The sequence below is a fragment of the Propithecus coquereli genome, unplaced genomic scaffold (genome assembly GCF_000956105.1).
Source record: "Propithecus coquereli isolate 6110/MARCELLA unplaced genomic scaffold, Pcoq_1.0 Scaffold621, whole genome shotgun sequence".
In the NCBI taxonomy this organism is placed as follows: Eukaryota; Metazoa; Chordata; class Mammalia; order Primates; family Indriidae; genus Propithecus; species Propithecus coquereli.
Genome location: NW_012152186.1, coordinates 578,857 through 588,842, shown reverse-complemented (window position 1 = coordinate 588,842; position 9,986 = coordinate 578,857). Strand labels below are relative to the sequence as shown.

Here is a 9,986-nt window from a genome sequence, read left to right as displayed (position 1 = left end):
CTCGCTCTTGCTCAGGCTGGTCTCGAACTCCTGAGCTCAAACGATCCACCCGCCTCGGCCTCCCAGAGTGCTAGGATTACAGGCATGAGCCACCGCGCCCGGCCTACCTAACAAATTTTAAAAATGTCCTTCTGACCAGCATGCCAGATTTCGGAAGAAACTCTAGCATAGTGTGTAGCCCGGTTTCCTGTGAAGTTAGAGCTTTTACTTAATGCCCTAAAACCCACACCAAACCAAAAGATCGAGCACACTCAGCATAGAAAAACTTGGTGAAATACAGAATGCTTGGAAGAAAAAAACACAGACATTATTCATAACATCAAAATCTAGAAAAAGCCACCATTAATGCTGCATATTTCACTTCACAATTCTTTCATTTTACATCTACAACCCATACACTATATAGTTACATATACTTTTTTCACTTATCGAGATATCAGAGATGGCCCCATTTCATTGAATATTCATTAAATATTCCTCCAAAGTATTTTTAAAGGTTGTATGTAACACCCTATGAATATTGGGCTTTGATGTTTTTTACTTTTGTTTAAAAAAAAAAGCCTTGACTATCTCTAGTTGTATCTCCTATTACTCCCTAGGATAGGTGCCTAATGCCTTGGTCAAAAGGGAAGAATTTTAAGACTCTGGATACGCATCGGCAAACCCTGAGGAAGAGCACGCCAACATCACTGCCCGCACATGCCCCGAGCACTGCGCATCGCCGCGTTTCCGTCTTTGATAACGTTGCGTCTCATTTAGTTTTGGGATTAAACATCTTTCCAGGTATTTTTCATTAGAATCTCCTCCCCGAGTACTGGACAAGAGGCCATGGCCAGATGACTTAGAGGGGAGGTACTCCCGATAGCGATCAGCAAACTGTGCCACTTGAGGAGGTGGCTGCAGGGCCTGCCAGGGGCTGGTCCACGGAAACGCTCTGTACATACTTGAGCAAACTCATACTCTGACCTATCGAGTCCTACTTTCTTTAAACTAACTTGTAAATACTTTTGCTACTTCAGGTTAACCTTTTGCCTATCACACTTGTGGTAAATTTAATGCCTTTAACAGAAAGACGGGACAGACGCATTTTTTCCTGTTTTTTTCAATTTAATTTAAAAAGGACTGACACTTTTCAGAGTGAGCTGATATTTAATGATACAGCTTGATCATATGGATAACAGGCACAAAATACAGTTTTTGGTACTATGATTTTTAAAAAGCCAAACCTGCTCCACGAACACGTAGAAGCCACAGTTTCTGCCTCCATTCCTGCTGCGACCAGTGTTTATTAAATGATGAGGAGAATTGCAACAGGAAGGAAGAACTTCAACACAGATGCCCGGGAGACAGCTTTACCAGGGAGGGTAAGCACAGAGGTGGACAGGCGGGCAGACTCTGGGCTGGGGCGCCCGGGTTGGGCTGCTCCTCCCACAGCAACAAGAGCAGCCCCCAGAAGAGCCTCCCATGGCAGTGACAACCAGCTCAACACTCAGGGACACTGTGGGCTTCTGCCACAGTTGGTGACCACCAACTCTTCATAACACCAAGACCAGAAGCGAAAGCTTTCCTGGTCTCACACAGGCAAAAGCCTCAGCATTAACACCTTGCTGATATCAGTAACAAATTATGTGCTTAACTCTCCACGCAATACACTCAGACACCAAAGTTCTTTCAAAAAGTTTGATATAGCTGGGCACAGTGGCTCGTGACTGTAATCCCAGCCACTCATCAGGAGGCTGAGGAGGGAGGATCCCCGGAGTTCGAGGCTACAATGAGCTATAACCATACCTCTGCATTCCAGCCTGGGCAACAGAGCGAGACCCCATCTCTTAAAAAAAAAAAAAAAGTCAATATAACGATTTCTTAAACTCAATGGGTTAGGTGGATGTTCATCTTGTTACTCTTTATGCTTTGCACATGCTGTTATTACTATTATTACTATTTTTCACATTCTTTATTTAATAGAAGTAGTTTAAAAAGTTGGCATCATACCTCTCCCCACAAGACAACCCAGGCTCCTTAGAGAAAGGACCAATTCCAGGGCGGGTAGACCCATGTCTGCTTGGCGCACTGGACGGCACCAGAAAGCAGTGGATGCTCTGGGAACACAGGGCACAGCCAAGCCCCCCCGAGTATCGAGGGGGCTATGTGAGTCCCAAACCAAAGACAGGACAGGATTATCCACGATGACGGAACAAACCCTTCCTGAGTCCATACCGATACTGAACAAATGCCCAGGGGTGTTTTTGCAGAAATGCCTCATTTTCAGAAGCAGCCATGCCAGCCGGCAGACAGAGATGTGGCAACAAGGGGAAGCCGCCACTCCCTAAGTAACGAGATAAAGCAAGTGTCACTGGCATCACCTGATCTGGCGTCCAACGACTCCTCCACGGCAGGAATCAGGTGGGTGCAGGAGAGACCGCAGAGCCCAGGACCAAAGAGAGCTCCGTCCACAGGGCAGCCACCAGGGCTGTGGCCAGCCAGCTAACAGGTCCCTCCTCCTTCTCCCAACTCTTGCTCACAGCTCCCAGGCTCTGCCACGTACTGTGGGCAGAGCTTGAGTATGCTGCGGCGGCACCGGCAGAGCAGGCTCCCACGTATGGCGGCCTCAGCAGTGACCTGGGTGCCCCCTGACACTCTCCCATCTCCTGCAGCAGCGAATTTCTAGACTTAAGCACAGAACACCGGCAACCCTGGTAGGGGTCACCGCATCCGTTCAGTCCTTCAGGCCTATTCCAAAGCATCTTGAATCCTGATGGCATTTACCCAGTTACCCATCCTCCCAGCTAGGCCTGACAAACAAGCTTGCTCTGTCTTGACCCAGGTGACAGACAACACTATCACTCAGGAAGGTGAAGTGAGAGCCCAACAGTGACCACAGAACAGGCCCGGGGGCACTGGAAAGCAGCGGGTGGGTTATGCACGGCACCATGAATGCTGGAGGAAATGTGGCCACCCCAGCAACAGCTGTGCCATCCCGCACTGGGACCCACCCGCGGTTTGTTCTGAGCCAACATGGGTGGCTTCTTGGGCTCACAAACACGGTTCTCACTGGCCTAGATCCCTATCCAGGGTTAACATTAACTCACTTGCCCAGAGGTTCTGGCATCCAGCCAGAAACATTTTGCAAACTGTAAAGTGCCGGCCCATTTCCAAAACTCAGGTCTTCTTCCACCCTCTGCTTTTTCAAAGACATCCCTCTCTTAGAATGGAGATGTCCTTCATCAGGATCAGTTATAGCAGCCAAGAGCATGCTACCCATCCAAGGATCCATGTTCTTCTCAAACACTTTGGTTTAAGGGCCATGTTCATGGTGGAGAAGGTGGAGGCCAACCAGGAGCCACACAACTCTGCTTCTCCTCTGCCACCCATGGATATGGGACCAACTCTTTCTCACACCCGGCAGCCCTTTCCACAGCTCCTGGCCTCCCTGGCACTGCACCCTCAGCACAACTTGGTTACAAGACCCTTCCACAAGCCACTGCACACCTCTCCTCCCTGGTCACCATCCTGAGGGTCTGGCTGCTCCCGAGCACCCCCTGTCCTCTCCCTGCTGTTTAAATGTGCAGCACCTTGATGGGCAGAAAGCGCTCTGCCGCAAAGTGTCTGGTCACGTCCACTGTCTTCCTGATTGTGCCCTTGGGTCCCCGCCACCTTCATGGCACCACCACCCCATCCTCTCCTCTACATGTTGTAGGACAAATGTCCACAGATCAACATTCTGATCCTAGCAAAAGAGAATCACACATGTGGACATCGGAGCTTGCCCGTCGTTCCAGACCGATGAGTTCCAGTTCACTTTATTCGCCTATATTTACCCTCGTTGCCAAAAGGACGTGAGGGGCCACTTTTCCACCTACCTCTGCTCCTAAGGACAACCCCATGATCTCCGTCTTGGGGCGGCCAGACGCTTCCTGCAGCTGGTCCTCTTCCCCGAGGTCTCTGTGGCTGCTGGTCCTGAAACCCAGGTTCTGAGATCTGAGCATTCTTCTCCCAACCACTGTGCAGTAAATCCAGCCTAATAATCTATCTTCCTTTTCTTCTTGCATTTTTTTCTTTTTCTTTTGTTTTTAAGAGGCTCTTGCTCTGTCACCCAGACTGAAGGGCAGAGGTGTGATCATAGCTCACTGCAACCTCGCACTCCTGGGCTCAAGTGATCCTCTCACCTCAGCCTCCTGAGTAGCTGTGACTACAGGTGTGCTCCACCGCATCTGGTTAATTTTTTTATTTTTATTTTTTGTAGTGATGGGGTCTTGCAATGTTGCCGGGCTGGTCTTGAACTCCTGGCCTTAGCCTCCCAAAGTGCTGGGATTACAGGCGTGAGCCTCTGTGCTGGCCTCTTCTTGCATTCTTTCTGTTGCTTTCTCCACACCAGGATGCTGCATGCTGAAGACTTTTCCCTGCTCTCTCCAAATGCCTGGTGGACGACATGCTGGCCAGCACAGCCTCCAAGCCACAACACCCCTCAATGCATGGCACCCTGCTAGGCGCTGCCTGCACAAAGGACCTAGGTAAGTGGCAGCTTTTTAGGGACCAGCTATTTTTTACCTGCCCAGTTACAACCTTCAAACAGAACAGAACAGGAAAGTACTTGCAAGGGCTCAGATCTTTCCCTTTGTGTCCTTCCCACCCACTTCTCAGCTCCCTGATACAGTTTCCTTCCTGAAACACTGTTAAATTTAGTTCATCATCCAAGCCACAAGCAACTGAGCCAATGGAAAAGATGACATTATGTGTACACGACACAAGAATCCCAACCGTGACCACACGCCCCTGCAGGAGAGACCGGCAGGCACTGCTGTGCACCTGCCACGCAAGCATCTGCTCTGTTACCTGCTAGAGCTATGACACGCGCTACAGACTGGGGGAATACTTGAAATTAAACACTCCACCTACTAACTTCACTGTTTTCTGAAAATTCAGGAAAGGCCATGCCAGTCCAACTTACAAAGCAGCATCATTAGTACAATTTCAACCGGATACAGAATCTGCCCCTTACAGCCCATCACCCCCTCGGGTGGGAGCAGGTTTGTCTTTACAACACAGAGCAGGTGAGCGTCTCCAGCAAAGACGTAAAACAGGAAGAACCTTGCTACACCCACAGATGGATCTAGGAGTAGCCTCTGGACACCTCCCCCAGCCGACCACTCTGCATCCTCAAGGCCCCCTTTCTTGTTTTTCTCAAAATGGTATAAAGAAAAGACTATCTCCATTTTGTTCTCCCTTGCACCCTCAGCTCCTGGCCCAGTGCCTGCTGCATATTGTAAGATGCCCAGAAATAAATGACTGAACACATGGATGAAATGAGGAAAAGAAGCAGGAGGCCTCAGGACCAGGCCTGGGAGAACTGTCCACAGCCAGGGGCGGGAAAAGATGGAGGAGGTGAAACCGGCAAGGACAGGAGGAAACAGGGAGGACCCAGACACGACAAGTTAACAGAAAGCAGCCCGCTCCCTGGGTGGCATCCTACGTGACGTCGAGACAGAGGCCAGAGATGGAGTCTAGAGACACGGGGGCCTTGGGAAGGCTGCTCTCAGGCCTGGTGGGCTCTGGAAAGGGAGACAGGAAGCTTCTTGGGAGGCCCAGTGTGAGCAGAGCTAGAAAATCAACACTCCCGGGGCCCTGTCCACCTTGAAACAAGTCCTGACGTCCCACTAAAGTGCCAACTCTCAATGACGACAGAGGTTCTCAGACGCTGGCCAGGATCACGCAGGAGATGGGGAAGGTCCTCTGGGGCGTGGGTCCAGAGACAATTTGGTACGCACGGAATGCGGGAGGAAGAGCATGCGGCGACTGGCCCCAAGCCCTGTGTGGAGGCAAGGAGGAGGATGAAGGGAAAAGAGCCACCAACTCTGCTGCTTCATTGCTCAGGGTCAGCCAGCTCCCTCCAGGGGAGGAGAGCTGGAGAGGAGCACAACCCGGAGCCCTGTGACCATGCCACCCTTGACAGCTGCCATCTCTCTGCCTCTCCGAGCCTCATTTCCTCATCTGTACAGTAGCTGCCTCCCTCGTGGGTGGCAGTGAGGATTAAATGGGGAACAGAGGGACACCGAGCAGCACGCCTGGCACACAGCACATAGCAGTGCTGGTGGCTGTTAGCTGTTACCACAGTGATCACACCTTTTCCTCCTGGAGCCAACAACCTGCAGGAAAACCTGGCACCTAACAGAGGAAAGGCAAACTCCAATAAATGGCCCCGGAAAATGAGCAAATGAGCAAAACCAAGTACCCAAGTACAGAGAAAGAAAAAGGGCTTTGAGGAGTTGCTGTGGTGACCATGTGACAAACACCACCAGGTAACAGTTAGTGCAGGAAAGCTGGGCACAGGCTATTCATTCATCTAAAAGTACCAACTTAGCACCTCAAGGTCCATGTGCAAGGCTAGTGTGGGGGATAAAGCAATGGATAAGACACACAGGGAACGTACCGTCCAGAGACACGTCTTGACTCAGGAAAATAAAACACCACAGAGGAGTGCTTGAAGATAGTTTCCCTTTGAATTTGCCACTTAGGAGAGAAGGGAACTTCAAGCCAGATGAGAAGAAATGCTTGTAACTGTTCAGTGAAAGCACAGGGAGCTGGGGGCAGGGAGCGCCCTGGCCCAGCCTCTGGGTCACTGATGTCACAGCTGATGAGGCACTGTGGCCCTGGCTCCAGCAGGGAGCTCTAAAGCACACTGGGGACACAGGCACACAGTGTCCCCACTCCCACGGGGCACAGCAGGCATCATGTGGTCCCACAGACATCTCAGTGACCATCAGGCCCAACATCCATGGCAAACCTCAGTGCTGTCCACCATCGCCTCCCTCCTTGCTCCCTCACTCCCCGGGCTCACAGGACTGGGGCATCACTCAGCAACTTCCACCAACACTGACCCCCAAAGGAGCAGAGGGGAAGAAATGAAGTTCTGCCCCTGAATTCATCTCATTAACCCACTCCCAAGTCCTCCAGGTTGTGAGCATATAAACCACCATCACTCACGTGGAGGTTTGTAGGAGACGAGGCACAGAGACTGTAACTGTCTTAATCAAGGACATTCGATGCCCACAGTGCGAAAGGAACGGGCTTGTGCACACCCAGCACGCTGCCTCAGGGCCAACACAGGCCCACCACCTCAGGGCCACGCCAGGGAGCCAAGCCAGACCTGAATGCGTGTGACCTGTGGCAGAAGCTGCTCAGAGAGCAGACACCTCTCCCTTCCAGCTTCCATAACCCAGACTCACTGACCGCTGTGTTCTGGAGCACGATCACCCAGGCAGAATCTCTGCGCAAAGCGTTCTTCTGTCCTGTCCCAAGGCGAGCCCAGACTACTCCACTAAAACCGTGCCAGATGTGTAGAAGAAAAGGAAACCTTTCCTGAGAGGAAGGTTTCCAGATCCACAGAGATCCAAAAGCACAGCGTGCTTCAACACCAGTGGATGCAGAAGAGCCCACAGCGGCTCCCACAGGTGCTGGGTGTGTGGCCACACATCGCATCATCATTGCTTCAGGTGCCAGTGCTAATAAAAAAGGTCATTTTGATGACTCACTTGTTTGTGAAGCTGGAGAGAGCAACGTGAGCTCATGTACCTGTCTGAGGAACATGCTAGACAAGACTCCAAGGCAGGTAAGTGATCCAGCTGTGATCACGAAGGAGCTTTGGGCCGTGCTGAGCAGTGTGCACTGCACCAGATAGCCACCGCCCCCCCAGCCACAGGTCACCTGCTACCTGGTCAGAGGCACCATGTAAGTTTAGGCTGAAAACAAGAAACCTAGAAATGTACACACTCTGAAGGCTTCTGACAACAAAGGGGAAAAACAAATATGTGTATATCCCTCAAGAGAAAATCAGAAATCAAAAGCTCCTAACTATATGACGCTTGCAAACAACAAACTCACAGTACTGAATCCTGAGAACCAGCTGTTCCAGAGGTTCCGAAACCAAGTCTCCCTCAGGAAGCCTGAGTATTCTCAGATCCACCAACTTCACCCTGATGAAGTCTGCTGGCCCTGGGCTGGGCGAGCTCACACCCTGACCACAAAGACCTCCTCCATGTGCTCTGCACGTCTTAACCCCAAGGCCACCAGATACAGAGAGCATGTTCCACAGCCCAGATGCCCTCCCTTCTCTGCTCCATGCCACAGGACACCTGCGGGGACCGGTGAGTGTGTCCTAAGATCACATAGAGTCAAAGAGCAAGCTCTTCTCACCATTTCTGGCAGATGGCCCTCCCGCTGGACCAGTGAGTCTCAGACATCTCCACTGCCCTCTCCCTCCACATTTTACACAATAGTGGCTCTACTCAGTCAGGGTGTCATAGGAAGTGTGGCAATGCACCACAGCCTGACAGAGAGCATGGAGGAGGAAGGAGGGTCCTGTCTCTCCAGCTCGTGGCTGTGTGCACACAGTTGGAGTAGTGGAGCGAGCCAGTGGGGCTAAGATGACCCTCAGAAGCACAGATTAATGTCCCAGGAAAACACTGTGCCCCTGATGAAGCCCAACCCCTCCTACACTCTTTTGAACACGTATAAACATGCACAAACATGCACACCATCACTCTCCCTGAAGCTGGGCTTGAGGAAGCAATGCTACCACTGGAAAGGCAACTTGGCTTTCATCTGAGCCTCACTTTCCCTCCCCACCTAAAAATGAGCCCAGAGCTCTTCCTCTCTTGCCTTTGCAACATCTCCTCTAGGCTGAGGCTAAGAGCGCAAGCTTCAGGAGGGGACAGAGAGAGAACCTGGCGCTGCCGCCCATTGCCAAAGCTGTTCCAGGAGGAAGGGTGTGCACGTCAGTCCCGATAATCCAACACCCCTGACAAGTCCTAAAACAAAAGGGTGGGAGACGCCGTATCCATACGCTCAGCAGCCTACAGGCAAACGATTCGGCAAACAGCAAAACTGTCTGTTCCGAGCAGTCGGACAAGACTGACAAGAGCCCAAGAAACAAAGCAAGGAGGAGCGTAGGGAACAGTGACCAGGGGAAGTAAAATTATTCAGGTCCCACTTGGCCTTCCAGAGCACGGAAGGGCCTTGAAGAGCCTGATGCTGACTTCTCGCCCTTTCAGTTGGAATCAGCTGAGTCCCCGGATCTTCGAAGGAAACACCCATCTGGCCTGGGGCCGAGGTCCCACCACACAGGGGATGCTGATCACTGTCTCGCTGATCCTATTAACAACGTTTTTACCTTAAATACCTAAGTTAAGAGGCACGTTCAGGCAAACGCTAGTGATGCCATCTATGTTGTGTATTCTACCCGTGCAACTGGAAATCAAACAGCAATGTTTAATAACGCCATCATCAGGGTATTTCCTTCCAGCACACGGTGTTGATTCCCTGAGCACTCAGCGGACCCCTCAGAGGAACAGCGTGCCCGCGAGGACCCCTGTGTGCCTGTGTCCCCAGTGTGCCTGTGTCACCATCTGCGCACACTCGCAGCAGGGCCAGCGACACCTGCCAAAGCCACATCCCAGGCTCCACCACCTGGACCCACAGGACCCGGCCGCCGCGACACCGTCGGGGACGCTCCCCCGGGTCACCGGGCCGGGACGGCGGCCGCCGATCTCCGGGCCCGACCCTGCCCCCACGCCTTCCGCGGCAGGCGGCGTGCGGAACCGCGGCCTCTCCCGAGGCCTGCAGCCGAGTGCAGGCTGCGTCCCAGCGCCTCCCGCAGCCGCGGGGCCTCCGCTCGCCCGGAGACGGCCAGGAAGGAAGCGGCCCGCAGGGGACCGGGCCTGCGCCGCGACCCCCGCTCCCCGCCGCCCGCCCGCCCGCCTCACCATTGCTGTAGGCGTACGGGGACTCGGCCGCGCCGTCCTGCAGGCTCTCCAGGATCTCGCCCTTGCCCACGTCGCTGTCGCCCACCAGCAGGAACTTGAGCAGGTAGTCGTAGCTCTTCACCGGGCTGCCCTGCGTGCCCATCCTCGCGCCGCCCCGGCGCCCGCCGCCGCCTGAGGGACCGCGCGCGTCAGGGGCCGCGGCCAGGGAGGGCCGCCGCCGCCCGGGAC

General features: G+C 52.9%; 1 protein-coding gene across 1 annotated transcript in view; it reads right to left on the bottom strand.

The window, feature by feature from the left end:
• Nucleotides 1–9,986, bottom strand: part of RAB40C (RAB40C, member RAS oncogene family) — a 28,637-nt gene extending 18,651 nt beyond the window's left edge. Inside the window, exon 1 of the mRNA XM_012659611.1 lies at nucleotides 9,759–9,986. Within this exon, the coding sequence (XP_012515065.1) occupies nucleotides 9,759–9,900 (142 nt within the window). The 5' untranslated portion in view covers nucleotides 9,901–9,986. The remainder of the gene's footprint in view (nucleotides 1–9,758) is intronic.